Source organism: Myxine glutinosa, chromosome 5, assembly GCF_964187855.1.
Source record: "Myxine glutinosa chromosome 5, kmMyxGlut1.1, whole genome shotgun sequence".
NCBI classification, from domain to species: domain Eukaryota; kingdom Metazoa; phylum Chordata; class Myxini; order Myxiniformes; family Myxinidae; genus Myxine; species Myxine glutinosa.
Window position 1 is genome coordinate 74224012 of NC_136265.1, and position 17031 is coordinate 74241042.

A 17031-nucleotide genomic window follows, 5' to 3' on the forward strand; every position below is an offset into this window, starting at 1 on the left:
TCTGGTGAGCAAGTCCAAAGCAACCTTTTAAAGAAGAAGAAGAAGAAGAAGAAGAAGAAAAAAGTGTTATAATATTCGACAGAATACAGTTCTTCAGGGGAAAGTTTAAACATTTTATATTGAACAGTGAAAACTATCTGGGGAAATGAGGGTGAAACACCTGGTCGAAGAACAAACGAACGAATAAGAACAAAGGAGGAAATGTTTTTTTATTTTTTTTGAGTTAAGATTTTAAACAAGGAAGTATGGGGTGAAAAGACTGGGAAAAGCTGAGAACGAAAGTAAATGGACCACAATCGACCGCTGAGAGAAACAAAGCCTCAAGGTAGGAAACAAGGTACGACGCCACAAAAAACGCGGTACGAAATAACCGACGATTTTTTAAATTCAGGTATGAAAAGGTTAACACCGAGAATCTTCCTCGGGACACACGATAGGTACACAGACCGAAAGATAAATACAGTTTTGACAAAAATACAATTGTGAACAATTACTTAACTTTGAAAACGTGGAGAACGTGCACAGCTTTGAAAAACCATGCCGTCGCCGGCAAGATCTCACGAGATCTCTTTGTTTGTCATTCTCCCATTTGTCAGAGTATATCTGCTGATATTTCTTTTTGTAGTTTTCCTTTTTCTTCTTTGAGACCATTGGGACTGCATTTGTTTCAGTTTAATTTTCCTGTGTTGTATACTGCAGTTGCACCTGTTTTTGGAAGTTTGTTGCCAAATGGATTGAGGATACCTTTTCCGATTTGTTATTTTCTTGCTCACGTGCAAATCTCATTCCATATTCTGTTTAGCTTTTCACATACTCCGCTTGTCCGACACACGATATTCTGTGCACTTCGTGAAGCTCCATCAGACCACCTCCTCCTTCGCGTCTCGGCAAGTAAAACCTCGGAAGGCATTGGTTTTTGTGGAATATCTTATGAATAGTTAGATGTTTACTTGTCAATTGCAAAATCGAAGATGTTTCAAATATATTGGTTGGTTGAGTTTGTTATTCTGTCTTTCGGTTTGTCTGTCTGTCTGTCAATCACCTATAGGTCACAATTTTAAACCGATCTTCACGAAACTTCACCAGATGGTAGAGTTGGCCATAAGGAAGAAGCCTATTGATCTTGAGGTCAAAGGTCATATTTCTAAAATTGCAATCTTTCATACGATTGACTTGAAAATTGATCAGCATTTGCATATTGAGTCACTAAATAGGGAAACCAACTATTTTGGAGGTCAAAATGTCAAAGGTCAACTCAAAGGTCAAACTTCCAAAATCATCAATTTTCATCTGAAAAATCATCAATTTTTCATCCAATCGATTTGAAAATTAAAGAGCACTTGCACAATGAATGCTTCACTGAATTGGGAAACCAACTATTTTTAAAGTCAAAAGGTCGAAGGTCAACTCAAAGTGAAACTTCTAAAATCATCAATTTTCATCAGAAAAATCATCAATTTTAATCAGATTTACCCGAACTTTGATCAAGATCGTCAATTTTAATCTTAATGAAATAGACAATTTGATGTATCCATGGCAACTTTTTTATTTTGGGAAGCGGTGGATTTTGTAAGAATCATGGTCTACATGATGTTATTTTGTTTTGGCGTCTAAGTTGTTGATCTCCGATTGTGGCCACTTTACAATAATTGCACAGCTATACTGGAATACCGGTATGGCAAGTTGGTTTATAGCTTTGATTTTGTTCATTGGAGAAAGGGATGACTTCAGAATTAGTCTTACTCTGCGTAGGTAGTCTTTGCTGATTATTTTACGCTTCTTTTTTTTTTTTAAACTGGGGACCTTCTTCTATTCCGACATATTTGTAGGATGCTTCGTTTTCTAGTTCATGTATTGTTGTACTTTCATCTCTCGTGTGTCTTCTTTGATGTCCGTACAAAGTTGAAGAACGATCAAAGGCCTTGTTGCATACAGAACATTTGAAAGGTTTCTCTCCCGTGTGCACTCTTCGATGAATGTTTAACTCTGAGACACAAGTGTAAGCCTTGCTGCACACAGAACACTTGTGTGGCTTCTCTCCTGTGTGTATTCTGACATGATTTTTTAAATGTGATGATTGAATAAAGGCTTTAAGACATATAGAGCACTTGTATGGCTTCTCTCCCGTGTGTATTCTGAGATGATTTTTTAAATGTGATGCATGAAGAAAGGCTTTCGGGCACACAGAACACTTGTTCGTCTTCTCTCCTGTGTGAATTCTGAGATGATTTTTTAAATTCGTCGAATCAGCAAAGGCTGCAGGACACAAATAGCACTTGCAGGGCTTCTCACCTGTGTGTATTTTTTGATGATTCCTGAAATGTGTTGATTGAATAAAGGTTTTGGAACACAAAGAACAATGGTAAGGCTTCTCTCCTGCATGTGTTAGTTGATGATCCCTTAAATGTGATGAGCGTGCAAACTCTTTGCTGCATACAGAGCACTTGTAAGGCTTCTCTCCCGTGTGTATTTTTTGATGATCCTTTAAATGTGATGATTGAGCAAAGGTTTTGGGACACAAAGAACACTGGTAAGGCTTCTCACCTGTGTGTATTTTTTGATGATTCCTGAAATGTGTTGATTGAATAAACGTTTTGGAACACAAAGAACAATGGTAAGGCATCTCTCCTGTATGTGTTAGTTGATGATCCCTTAAATGTGATGAGCGTGCAAACTCTTTGCTGCATGCAGAGCACTTGAAAGGCTTCTCTCCTGTGTGTGTTCGTTGATGATCCCTTAAATGTGATGAGCGTGTAAACTCTTTGCTGCAAACAGAGCACTTGAAAGGCTTCTCTCCTGTGTGTGTTATTTCATGAATCCTGAAATCTGATGATTGAGCAAAGGCTTTAGGACACAAAGAACATTTGTAAGGCTTTTCTCCTGCGTGTGTTTTTTGATGTGCCTTTAAATATGATGATCGAGCAAAGGCTTTTGGACACAAAGAGCACTTTTCAGTCTTCTCACGTTGGTTATCATCTCCATTTGCGGGTTTCAGCTCACCTGTGTGTGTTCTTTGATGAATGTGTAAATCTGATAAGTGTGCAAACTCCTTGCTGCAAATAAAACACTTGAACGGCTTCTCGCCCGTGTGCATTGTTCGATGTCGTTTTAAAGATGATAAAGTTGTAAATGATTTGTCACACACAGAACACTTGCTTGGTTTCCAACTTCCTTGAAAATTATTGATGGTCTCTGTCCAACATTTACAAGACACGCTACTAAATGTACCAGTTTCTTGATTAACTGTCTGTATCATGTGACAAAATAAAACTTGTTTGTTGAACAACTGGGAATATTTTGAACAAGAATCCAGTTTCATTTGTTTTTCTGTAAAGACAAATTTCAAACACATTTCAAACATTAAATTTCAAACATTATTACAACTGTTTAGCCGTTAAGAAAGAAGAGTTTCGAAAAATGAATATGATAAGAAATTATATACATCAATTATACACAGAACAACTAAATAAAAAGGCATTGGGAGCTGTTATACTAAACATTCAATAGAAAAGTAAGATAGATTCATTGATAGGTAAAGGAATATATTTAATATTGCTGCGGTTTGGAGATTGGCACATTGAAGGCATTAAAGGTTAAAGGTTAAAGGTTTGCCCCCCATAGTTCGTCACACGAGCAACATCGAGGCCCATTTGTAGTATAGTTATGTCTTAGCATGTGTAAGAATAGGCCATTTCCCCTCTTAGTACCTGCGTTGTGTAAAGACAGGAGAGTAGGCCCCATTCATTTTGCGTCCACCCTCCAATTCTACCTCTATGGGCGTAATCCATCCCGCGCCCCATTTGGCTGTCCCCTAATCAAGATAACACGAGGTCGGCCTAAAAAGGTGGGGGCGGCGTTGAGGTCGGGAGCGGCAGGGGCGATGACGGTAAGAGCCACCAGCCAATCAGAGCTCGAGCGGCATGGCGTGAGAGGGCGTGGTGAAGCGCGTCTGGTGAGATCCAGAAGGTTCGCGGGGCGTGCCTATATAACCCGCTGCGCAAAGCCCTCAAAAGGACTTACAAAGGACTTGGACTTGCAGAGAGGGAGCTTGATAAGAGGACTCATGCGCACACGGCAGTGGCAAAAGGACCTGCTCATAAAGGATTTGTTTGAGGACTTGTGCAGAGAGAGAGAGAAGAAGAGGCGTTGAACTGTACAAGTACGCGGGCGCAGCCAGACGTGCCGGTAACGCATATAGTGCATTTCCAGCCACGCGAGTAAGCGCGGCCATAGCCGCAAGTGAATAACCGCCAGCTGCGCCAAAGTCCGCTCCCTACCATTCGCCCCGTGATAACCCGCTCCGTTCAGACGACACGTGGCGAGCTCCGGCTTTCACCTACTTCCATCTCCAAGGGACGTGCCGGGGGCCGGAGAGAGCTGCACGGGAGCCATCCCTGGACGCGCTGGTGAACATCAACCTGCCCATCAGCAATCCCCGTGTGAGTGTGTGTGAGACGGGCCCGTTTGTCCTGGGTATTAAGAATACGACTGTATAAGCTGCTCTGTGTCTCTTCATCCTGTACTGTGCATACGTGTGAAAGTAATTAAACCATTTGTTCTTCCTTTCTTTCCAATTCGATCGTCATTGTGATTTCGCCATTGACCAAGCGTGGTACGAATAGAACCGCTTGAATCAGGGTCTAGTAATTAATAACGGCGCGGATCACGTGTACGCAACCGCTCGGCGTATCACCAACACACATGGTTCGTGCGGGGATTATTTCCTCGCTTCCAGGGCAGCGCTAGTACTTAGGTAACAGCGAATTTGGTCCTGAAACCCTATTTAGCGCTGTCCGGAAGGGACGTAATAGGTCCCGGGTCGCGCCAGGTCAGTCAAGACAAGGGGACTAATCCCCCCTTGGTAAGGGGAGAAGGCCGGCGGCAGATCCGCAACAATATTTTTGTTGGGTTATTTTGAAGTCTACATTGTATGGAAAAAATATTTCACAGTCTACAGACGCCTTTTCCCCCAATATAAATGGACTAGAGCAATGTGACTGTGTCGCCAATATGCCTCCGCGTAGTCCCTGCAATGGGTAGATGTCCTTGTTCGCCGTCCTAAAAATAACCAGGTTTTATGGAAATCCTTTCAGCTGTTTTCAAGTATCCCATTTTTACCAGACAGGACAGGTTTCACATTGATCAGTGAAGCGGTTTCAGAACAGGGATTTTATGTTTAAATATCGGCTTTCAAGCTAATATGGCTGCCAAACCACGTGACATATGACATGAAAAATGTACACTCTGCATATGTATGTGTCGGGGATCACGTTTTTGAAGTTTCGTGTTGATCGGATAAGGTTTGTTTTCTATCCAAGATGGCTGCCAAACCACGTGACTGACGACATCATCATTTTCAAGCTATGTGCAACAATGGTGTTAGATGATATTTGTAAAATTTAGCATCAATAGGTTCATGGTTTCAGAGATATAATTATTTCATATTTTCCTTCAATTCAATATGGCTGCCACACCATCTTACTATAATTCACCAAATGTCTATCTGTCTGTCTGTTCCCAAGGTACCGCAAAAAGGGCTGAACTGATCGCAATGAAATTTTGGGTGGGTAATCCTGGGACCCCCTGGACTAAAACAGGCAATATTGTTTTTCCAATTTTTTCCCAATTTTCCAATTTTCCAGTTTTTCCAAACACTATGGAATAATATTTACCAATATGAACAGTGATGTGCCTTTTATTGAAATTCTACAAATACTGTTTAGATTTTGATGATTTGCATGTGATATGATTTAACAGATGTTTATATAAATAGTAAAAAAAAAAAAAGAAGCCTTCAATTTCTGATATTTTGCTGTTTCATTTTGGGCCTCCCAATTGAAGTCCCGCCGGTAGGGCGGGTACCGTTGTGTGGAAGTGTAAATTTATGAAGCAAGTAATTTCTATGAGCCACAAACCTGCTTTCCTAGTCTGCAAGTGTCCTTTTGTGGTTTCCAGCCAAAAATTTGGGATCCCCTGCAGTTGGCAAGTTGTCTCCGGCACTGACCAGAATCGTGGCTCGAGAAGAGTAAAAACTCTTAGTGGAGGCAATGGTGAACCACATATTGTCATCAATGACTGATGGAACATTATTACAAACAGGGGAATATGTAATACAGATGGGATGTGTTTTTGGGAAATAATGTGATGTTAGATCAAGTATGTCTTATGGAGTTAGATAAGCAAATTGGAGAAAAGGGTATTGTTTTCTTTTAATAATTAAATAATACAACTGGAGCCATAATGTCTACCGAGGCTCTTTGAAGTGATTCGCTGGGTTATCGAGGCTTACTTGCCAAAGCGCTTGGTAAACAAATGCTCGTTATGATGAATCGTTTTAGCTCGCGGTCTTAACAAACTACCATTGTTTTAATAAATTAGATGTAAATATTTGTAAGGTGTGTCCCCTCCCACTTTTGCCTACGTGACTTCTGGGGGATGGTAGTTCCGAAGTCCATTCTGTTACGGGTTCGGCACTCATTCCTAGTGTTGTTATTATTATTGTGGGTCCAAGTATTGGGATTGTTGTTGTTTAAAGGAAATCCGGATCGAGACCGGAAGAGGTGGAGCGAAGAAAAGGGAGGTGGGAGGAGATCGGAAAAAAGACGTGGTGGTGGAGGCTCCGGGCCGAGCGCTCGACATACAGTGCGAGGGAACCTTGCGTCCTTAAAAGGGAGTTCGGTCGATAAGAAATATCGCCGGAGTGCGGGGAGCCTGTGTCGCCGGGTATTCTCAGCGAGGTTCCGGAGGATCCAGACCTTGAGAACCCGGGTTGGAGCGAAAGCCGCCCGCCATTCTGGCCACGCGAGCACCCTGCAGGGAACAGGCTTTCGTCGTGTCGGCTGGGCATTATTCCCTGGTGAATTGCCGGGAACGGCCGTGCCAGAGAGGGGCACGTGCGAATTCTACGGAGGCTCGCGGGTTGAACCGCAACGTGTACATCGGAGTGAATCTTTGTGAGGTTCCTCTCCACCGCTGTGTTGCTGGGGGCTGAGCACTTGACCTCGGGGTCGTCTCGCTCGTCGATGCCCCAATTGGCCATCGCGCCTCGACTCGAATCTTTGTGAGGTTCCTCTCCACCGCTGTGTTGCTGGGGGCTGAGCACGTGACCTCGGGGTCGTCTCGCTCGTCGACGCCCCAATTGGCCATCGGGCCTCGACTCCCCAATCGCGGGAGCGCACAGATACATTGGGACTTCGCCTTGGAGTGGAGCAGAAACATTGGGGGAGGTGCCGTGAGTGTGGGGTTGAGCGACTTGATAAGGATATTATCGTAGGCTTTGAAAGTAGGGGTGATTGCCCCATTGATGTATGGCTTGCCCCATTGCGGTATGGCTCTTTGTGTGGGATTTATAATATATTATGGTTTGCTTATAACCGGGTGTGGTTGCATTATTTGACTCGACTGTTTCATTTGCTGGTTCCAGTGAGGGATAAAAACATCTTTCTGCCGGGGACCCTCTCGGGGTCCGGAGGTCCACCGAGACCAGGGGTAAGGGGGGGGGGAGTGGGGGTGGGGACCCCGTAACAATTCTCAACTTAATGTTACAACTCGGTTTTGAGAAACATTATGTATAGAACTAAAACTTGCGTGCAGTATTGAGTTTTAAAATAAAACTAAACTGAACAACGGTTCGGAAATAATAAAGTATAAAATCCATGTAGGCTAGCTCTCTCTGGCTCTCTGCTTCTCAGTAAAATATTTTGTGGGATTACAGTACGATTTGACTTATGAGGGAAAAGATGAGTTTGCAGATTGAAAAAGGATGGGATTGCCATAGCTAGTGAGTGACTGTTTTAATTATATAAGGACTTTTCTTATTTAATTGCATGCCTATTTTGAAGTTTTAACATGACTTATCAAAACTCATGTTATTCGTGTGTTAATTAGCAATATGGTATAATAACCCTTGCATCAAACAATAAATGAATTACAGATAAAACCACAAAATGGTAAATCATTTTGATATTGTTTTATAATAAAGGCACTGTAATTATTTTATGGCTAAGGATAATATTGTTTAAAAAAATGTGCTTTGAAATAAAGTAAGTGGTCTTTGTTCTTGTCGTGTCGAAAATGAGTAAAAGATATATCCACTTAGCTGAGAATGACCTTCAGATGTTCTTGGTCTTCATACGGGATTAGAGAGATGGGGGCTCCGAGGTGTTTTGCAGGAGACAATGGAAAAGCAGAAAACCGCATTAAAGAATTTGAAATGCAAACCTGCTGTCAGCGGGGGGCACCCTCATACCCCGACACTTGCTCCCTCCCACCCAAACTTTGCCCAACCAATCCTATTGCTCTCCTCCCCTCTCTTCACTCCTCCCCCCTCCACTTGCTCCTCCCACTTGATGTTTTGAAAAATCAGAATGGATGACCAAATAGCCAGGATTAGCACTGGGTCTGTAAGATGTTGGTTTGCTGTACTTAGGATGTTTTACTTGGCTGGTCGATTCTGTATGTTTACACTGTATGTTAACTGTACTCTAGAAATGCTGGTGTTTGGTGTGGCATTTCTTTGTGCATCCCTACTGTGCCAGGATTTCACTTGGGACCTTCTGTGAATCTTGAAATGTAATTTGTGAGTTGTAATATGGTTTGATTAAGGTTATTGTTCTTGCTGTGTATTTCCTTGTAGACAGAAAGTGTTGTCCTCCTCGGGAATTAAAATTTGTGACTCTCTTTTGACATTGAATTTTTTTGGTTCCTCTATTACATACTACTGTAGGAAAATATCCCTAACAAGATGGCGACCGTGACTTCTTGCTAATTCTAGGACGACCTGGGAAAACAAAGACTTGAGCACAAAACTGTACTCTCCTCTTCCCCTTGTCGCTTCGTAATGCATCTAACGAACTAATCACAGATTTTGATTCCCGAGTATTATGGTCACAGAGTGGTGTATTGTGTTAACTATTTTGTATCATCTGTCTGTCTGTTCTTGCATTTGCAGTGTGGTGTGTTATCTGGTTGGTGTTATTTGGTTGGTCAGGTTATTTGGTTGGTTATTTGGTTAGTGCGTATACCAGACGGTTGATCCCGTGAAATACCCCAGGAGTGTTTTGTCAATGTGGTTTTGTTGCCACTAGATTTGACAGGTTAAACACGGATGTCCGCATGTAGCGGTGGTTCTGAACAATCACTCACTCTTCTGCAGAAAAAGTGGTGATAATGTTGCATGTGTTTGGTCAAAATTAGATTTTGACAGGTTAACACGGGTGTCCGCATCGTAGCGGTGGTTCCAACTGCCTTCACTCACTTAAGTCGTGGTAAACAGTTGTTCGTTGTTGTGTGCATGTCTTGAAGTATCAAGAGTGCCCTGTATTTTGTCATGAGCTCAAGTGATAGTGTGCATGTCTTGAAGTATCAAGAGTGAGTATTGGTGTGTGGCAGAGTGTGCTTTGCAATGGTGTGTCAGAGATATGGGTGAAAATATTGTTTTTGCAGGTGTGCGTGAAATTTGGTCAAGTAGACAGGTGCACCTGTTAAAATTAGGCTGCTTGTACCTTGGGTGTGAATGTAAAATGCTTTGTTGGTGTTTTACAGACAGGCTGACAACTAACATTCACTCGAATGGTGGTTGAAGCTGACCTTCATATGAATGAATGTATTTATGACAAAAGGATGCAAATAAGTGACATCACTCACAGAAATGGGCGAGTATTTTTGATCTGGCAGACATTCTGAGTGACGATTCAGAAATGTCCCGATTCATGATCAATGTTAAAGATGCAAGCCTTTCTGTGTGATTTGCATGGGGACCTTTTGTTCAATATCAAATATCTAGGATTATTGCATGACAAATGATGGGAATTTAATGAACAGGCTAAAACAATTGCGTACATAATTTGTGAAATGGGAGAGATACGATGTTGTTCTTGTAAATCCCTGCATGTTTTATGTGCCTTGAGGAACAGGTGGATTCAACAATGCAGGTCCAGGCTCAGGAAAACAGATTTGGTTGGTATATATATTTTTAATTGAAAGGTGAAAAGTATATAGATATAATGAATTTGGGAAAAAATAAAACATTTAGATATGAAAGATTTGTCTGCCATTAAGCTTCAAAATAAAAAAGATTGATCTGCTTGGAGTTAATTTAAGGGCTGTTCCAATTATCTTTGTTGAGCACCAAAATCTGTCTACCAAATTTTGTCCATGTCCATCACTAAGCTTTTGAGACATGCTTCACGTTTAATGAAAGAATAATTAAGCACTTTGTGGAAAGGCAATGGCAAACCACCCAATGTCGTCACCTTTGTATGGCAGACGACGATCTCCTACCTATGAGCAAGTAGGGAGTCAAGGATAGGTACCTGGTGGTGAAGGTGTGCTTGGCATACATACACCTGTTGTGACATCTAGTATACCTGTTCCACCTGTTGGCATACCTGCACCTGCTGTGATATCTCATGCACCTGTTCCACCTGTTGCGTCACCTAGTGTATCTAAGGCAGATCGAGTACAGGTGGTGTCATCTTGGCCAGGTGAAGGAGCTGCTGCTGCAGGCTCCCCTAATGAGGTGCCATCTGCAACCATGCGAAGTGGGGACATAGGACAGATGAATGATTCAGGTACTACCCCAGCAGGTGCTATAAGTGTACAGCAGGTATACCACGTTGACTCTGCCCCTCAGCAGGGTTCCCAAGCCTATCATTTGCGAAGTGGTGGGCCGGTTCCCCCAATGCCACCAGCCTCTCAAAGAGTGTCACCAAATAAGGGATTTCGGAACGACCATCCCAAATTACTAATTTCCCAAATGAGACAAGTACCAGGGGTTCAAGGAGGGCAAAGAGAGCTTGTGTACAGACCTTGGCCATTTCATGAGCTCAGAGAAATAGCGACGAGTGTTTGTGAGTAACAACCACCCTCTGGTCGAGGCTCATAGAAAAAGTGATACTTATTGATGTGGCACGCTTACAATAGATATTAATGGCGAGGGTTGTGGTTGATTCGATTTTGCGAAATTAACATTCTTTGAACAAGTTAAATGGTAAAATAATGAAAAATATATATAATTATTTACTCTGAAACTGGGTATAGTATAGAACTCTGGGTATAGTTCTCAAGTCACTCTGGGTTGTGACTTGAAGAATGAATTGGAGTTGTGACAAGGTGTAGACAGATGGGAGGTTGCGATGTTGGTACTGTGGATTCTATGAGACAAAGTACAGACAAATTTTGTTTCACTTCTAAAAATTTTGTGGACAAAAGTGGGTGTAATGTAAGGATGTAAGGATGTAAGGATGTAAGGTAAAATTGAGTTATGGAATTAATTGCTTTCAACAATGCAAAGGGTGACAAGCTATGGGATTGTAATGGGATTTTAATAGGATAAATATAAAAGATATTTGTTTTTGTCAAGAAAAAGTGACAATTAGCTGAGGAGTCACCGAGGCCAAACTTTAACCTTTGACGGCAGAGAAATTGTGTTCTGACAGAAAAAGACTTCCAAATAATATTTATGGCTGGATTGTTTCAAGAGAAATGACATACTATTAATTTTAATATAAAATTGCTGTGAGATGAAATTATATTTTCGGTGTTGGTGTGACAGTAATTACCTAGAAAAATATATCTGAAGACTTACGGACATAATTCAGGCAAAATATGGCAGAATAGTTGTTGATAGTTTCGGCACATCTCAGAATGCTTGTTGATTTAAATTTCAAAGTCAAATTTTTACACCTTCAAGTACTGATGAAATCTCCATTTTTCACATGTAATTTTGTTGAAAAACGGATGAAGATGAATAAATTGACGATTATTGGAAAAAATTTGATGGGTCTAACTGTGGAAAGTGTTATTAAATCATAGGTAGAGGTTACAAGGAAACTAGGTGTTACTAGGAAACAAAAGTAGGCAGACAAGCAAAATGAGTGTAAAGATGTTGACCAACCAAGATGTTGCATATCTTTGTTGACGTTCTGACGTTGTTTATTTCAATTATGGTAGGAATTAATAGAATTGCTATTAAATGAGAATTTTCAATTGGATGTTAAAGCAACTAAGAGTTTTATGGGATTATAAGGTCATATCGCGACATCATGGGAAAGCTAAGGTTAATTGTGGGATGTCAGAGGTAATGGTGTAGTTTAATGTTCACACTGTTTGGGAAAATAATGCTCTATGCAACATGATCCTAAAAAGAAGCCATCCCTACATCTAAGGATCAGAGAGGGAAGGAATGGAAAATTTGAGGTATTAAAGTTAGGGAACTCAAAATATCTAGGTTTGGATGTACAGTCATTAAAAATTGAGTCATTCATTGGTTTGATGATAATCCTAATATTTTGATAAATATTTGATAATAATCCTAATAATTTGAATCCTAGGAATAATATTGCTAATAGTTTGTCTGAAGGCTTCGATAAATATTTGTCTAAAGCAAACAGCGACTTCTAAGATGACAGAAGTGTGGGGTATTTGGCATCGCCAGGCTAGCTTATTGGTTTAGGAATGTTTAGAGGTCATTACAATGTGATAATTACTTGTGTGATAATTTATGAAATTTCATGAACACTGAACAGATATGTGAAATGGATCTAATGTGAGTGTGTATGAGAAAATTTGTTGCAGGATTCGTGGAATGTTCAAGGTCGGACATGATCGTTGGAGAACTTACAGTAAATTTGGGAAAAATAAGTGACTTTCCATAAAATTCTCAGAAAGATTTCATAGGAAGGAAGAGAATAAATTTGAATTGGAAATTCTGAAAAATTAAAATTAAAAGACCCTGTATTGAACGAACACATGTGTTTAGGGGGGGGGGGGCATCATGGGGAATAGAACTGAAAGACAATTTTCGGAACAATTGATTTACCAGTTAATGGGACGCTATGAAAGTCGCATGAAATTGAATGATAACATGACTCTCACATGGAAGTCAAAGGATGAAGCTGAAGGGAAAGGTGTAAGCTGCATGTGGGAGGGTGTGTGTGTGTGCAACAAAGGCTGGAAAGGGTGGAAATGTGATTGGTTCGGTGGATGTGCGGAGTATCGTTGAGAGAGAGTAAGACAAATGATGAATTGCAAAAGATGATGGGAATAGAGCCTATGATTGATGCTGTGAAGAGGAACAGGTTGAGATGGTTTGGTCATGCATTGAGGAAGGATGAAAGCGACTGGTTGAGAAGAGTGATGGAAATGAATGTAGATGGAAGTAGAGGACGGACGGGGAAGACCGAGAAAGACTTGACTAAAGATGGTGGAAGAAGAAATGCGGGCAAGGGGGTTAACAAGGAAAGATGCAGAAAATAGGGCAAAATGGAGAAGATTGTCATGGGGACCGCAAGGCTAACCCCGCTCTAGCAGGGAAAAATGGCCTTAAAAGGCATGTTGTTGTTGTTGTTATCTGGCATATGAAAATATCTGCTATTAATCTTGGGGTAAAATTTTGGGGAGAATGGACCAGGGAAGGTAAATGGGAGCTGGAAATGTTAATAATGATAGACCAGATGGGAAAACACTGAATAATATATTGTGGGGCAAAAACGTTGGTCTAAATGTTAACATTGTGTGTGGTTCTGAAAATTAATAGGTGAATATTGATGAGCAGACTTTAAAAAATGACACCTACCCTGATATGGGAAAATAATAGTACAGAAAATTGGCAAAATTGATAAAGACTACGTATTATTATGATGTTGTGTAAGTACGAAAGGTTTGTGGTCACAAATTTCAAAGGAAATGGAAGTAATGTCTTTGGAAAGTTTTCAAAATTTGTAAGGGATCTTGCATGGGTCTACCAAAGCATTTTTCAGTTTAATGAAAGTTGGATTTTGTAAAAAATATACAGACATAAGTGGGTACAGACATATATTAGGGGTAAATTGACAATTTTCCGATTGGTTTAAGATATGAACATATATATGGTTTAATGTAACGACAGTATAAAATAATAAACAGATTTGGGACATTTTGTAAACTTTGAATAATGAGAAAAGTAATAAAATTCATTTTATTTAGTGAATGGAAAATATTTGGGTTACAAGTGAAGAAGCATGGTTAAAATTACGATCTAGTGATGGCATGGACCTTACAAAACAAAGGGTTATGAAAATGGTCAATCATTAGTACTGCACGTTTTATTACAATAGATATGTTATGATGTTGTGTTATAATTAAGGATATAAACGAGATGTAGTGGTAAATCTTTAAAAAGGGAGGAAAAACACAAAATGTATGAACTATTGGACGTGCTGTTACGTAGCTGTTACGTAGCTGTTACGTGCACCAACACCATACATTTTTTGATAACTTGGGACATCTAAATACAGGTGTCATTTGTATTCACTAGTTAAAGTGGAAATACGAAAATTGTAAAATTTGATGATAAAACTAGGTTATTTTTCTTGTAAAAATGATAAAAGTAAAAGGATGTTCAAGTGAACTTTGTGCTGTGAAAAGAATGTCAAGTTAATGGAAGTGTTTTGTTTGATTAAATTTGTTCAATTTGTGTTCAAATGATCAATGTTTATCACAAGTCATGATAAATTAATGGAATTAATGCTCCAAATTAATGGAATGAAATGTAAATCTTGAACCGGATGGAAAACTGGCCTCACTGAAGGAAGAGTGGAATTATGTGATATTTATAGTATTTTTAATGAATGGTGCTGATATTTTATAAGGTGGATGAAAAGGGAAGGAAACGGTGCCCTGGGGGCATGCACCTGTTACATATACATGCACCTGTTCCATAGCTACTATCTGTCCTTTGAATGAACTGTTACGGATGAGAAGTACAATGATATTGTAATCATTGTTGAAATGTCACAAATTTATTTTTCGGATTGTAGGTTATTTGAGGTCTAATGGGATTAATGTGTATGTTAGGAACATTTTGAAAAGAAATATGGATATAAAAGAAACCAAGCAATTGAGAGTTCTTGGGTTAATGGGATATAAATAAATGCATCTACAAGTTGATGGTTTATAAAAATTTAGTTCTGCATGATACTAAAACGATGAACAATGTTGACAATATACAAAGAATGTGACTTGTTATTTTTTTGGGGGAAAACATGTTTAAAATAATTGGCTAAGTTTTAAAAAATAAAGATGTTTTACAGAACTCTTACGATCATTTATATGAATAACGGACTATTCCATGGCGAGAGAAAATGGTTGATATTAATAAAAAGGAGAGGAGGAAAATACAGATCTTGGCAACAGATTTGTAAAATAAAGAATGTGAGATAATGAAAATAATGTGAAAGAAAATTGTTAAGGATGGGAAAATTGAGGCCCATTGTATTATTATTATAATTTTTTTGTTTATTTGTTATAAAATAAAGGAAAAAAAGGAGAGGTAATGATGATTTCAAGGAATTATGTGCTGAAAGTAATATGAATCTGTAATGATGATTTCAAGGAATTATGTGCTGAAAGTAATATGAATCATATAATCATATAATTATGTTTCAGACATTTTTAATTTTTGTTGGAAGATTGATACGAAGGAGATCTGTGATAATTATGATAAGAATAGATAAATGGTTAATTTTGGATTCTTGCTTTGATTCGATTTGGGAAAAAAGATTTTGCTTGGTTGAGCACCTGTGAATTACACGAGACATTTTGGAAGTAAAATATGAAAGTAAGGTTGATGAAAGAAGACTAATTATTTAAAAATTACAGTAAGATCGATTTCCTTCTCACCTTCTGGTGAGAGGACCACATGATTGTGCAAATATAATGAAATATAATCTTTCAAATGTTCTAGGGGAACTTGTGAACCAATGTAAATTGTTATAAGGTTGGACATAATCGGGATATTGATTACATTGTCAGTTATAATGTGTTAATTCTATGTTTTTAAAATGATTTGCTTGATCCAGTGTGTGGGAAAACAGGCTCTGGGGTGGTTAAATGTAAGAGGACGTAGAGCCGTCTCAATAGATTGGGCTGGGTCGCTACTTATTCCCCAGTATGGGACAATTAGATTAGGACAGAAGTTGATAGGATTGGCATCTAGCATAGAACGGCTTGCCAATGAAACTGCTGAAGTTGAAGTGGAAGTGAATGCTGAAATGGTAGCAATGAGGACCGTTGTTATGTAAAATAGAATGGTTTTAGACTTGTTGCTTGCTGAAAAAGGTGGAACTTGTGCCATCATTGGCTCAGAATGCTGTACCTATATTCCAGACAACTCTGAACGTATTACTGATTTGACAAAAAAAATCAAGAACGAAGGGGCAAAATTGCATAATTACTTTAAAGACACATGGGGAATCACATCTTGGCTAGTCAGTACCTTTGGAGGCTTGGGTGCTTCGATACTGAAATTCATTTGCACCGTTCTTTTTGTGATTCTGATTGTATTGTGCCTTATCAAATGCATACCGGCATTAGTTACTAAATGCTTCACTGCTAAATTCTTTGCAACTACATCTCCCAAACCTCCAAGTCGCAATGAGACTTTCCGAGAGATGTGCATGATTGATCTGTATTGATTCCATTTGATGTTACACTCTCATACTTCCCCTCACGATTTAGATTTTAGATGGTTCCTGACATGGAAACCGAAAGAACAATTGGACGAACTGCTATCACAAATAAGGGATACTGCCAGACGATGGGCTAAGCAAATGGCCTATGTTGGAGACCTTTATTCACCTGTTAAAAAATCTGCCTGGGCTACAAGAAGGTATGTCCATGGAGAACCATTGGACAGGGATCCTCAGGTGAATTTGGGAAAAATTTAACCTGAGGACCAAAGGGAAAAAAGGGAACAGGAATTATTTGTGAAAGCAGGGTTAAAATTCTGAATGATTGTTCCTCAAAACAGGATCAACCTGTGACTGAGATGACTAAATTGAACACTTCTATGTTGTGGTCCTGGATACAGGACCAGAGGAGAGATTGTAGAAGTGTAAATTTACGAAGCAAGTAATTTCTATGAGCCACAAACCTGCTTTACTAGTCTGCAAGTGTCTTTTTGTGGTTTCCAGACAAAAATTTGGGATCCCCTGCAGTTGACAAGTTGTCTCCGGCACTGACCAGAATCGTGGCTCGAGAAGAGTAAAAATT

The 17031-nt window shown here is 39.6% G+C and overlaps 1 protein-coding gene across 2 annotated transcripts in view; it reads right to left on the bottom strand.

Moving 5' to 3' along the window:
* Positions 1-364: 364 nt before the first annotated feature.
* Positions 365-17031, bottom strand: part of LOC137427431 (uncharacterized) — a 110056-nt gene continuing 93389 nt past the window's right edge. For both annotated transcript variants that reach the window (XM_078778214.1, XM_078778213.1), the window contains exon 5: positions 365-3327. In XM_078778214.1, the coding sequence (XP_078634340.1) occupies positions 1772-3327 (1556 nt within the window). In that variant the 3' untranslated portion in view covers positions 365-1771. The remainder of the gene's footprint in view (positions 3328-17031) is intronic.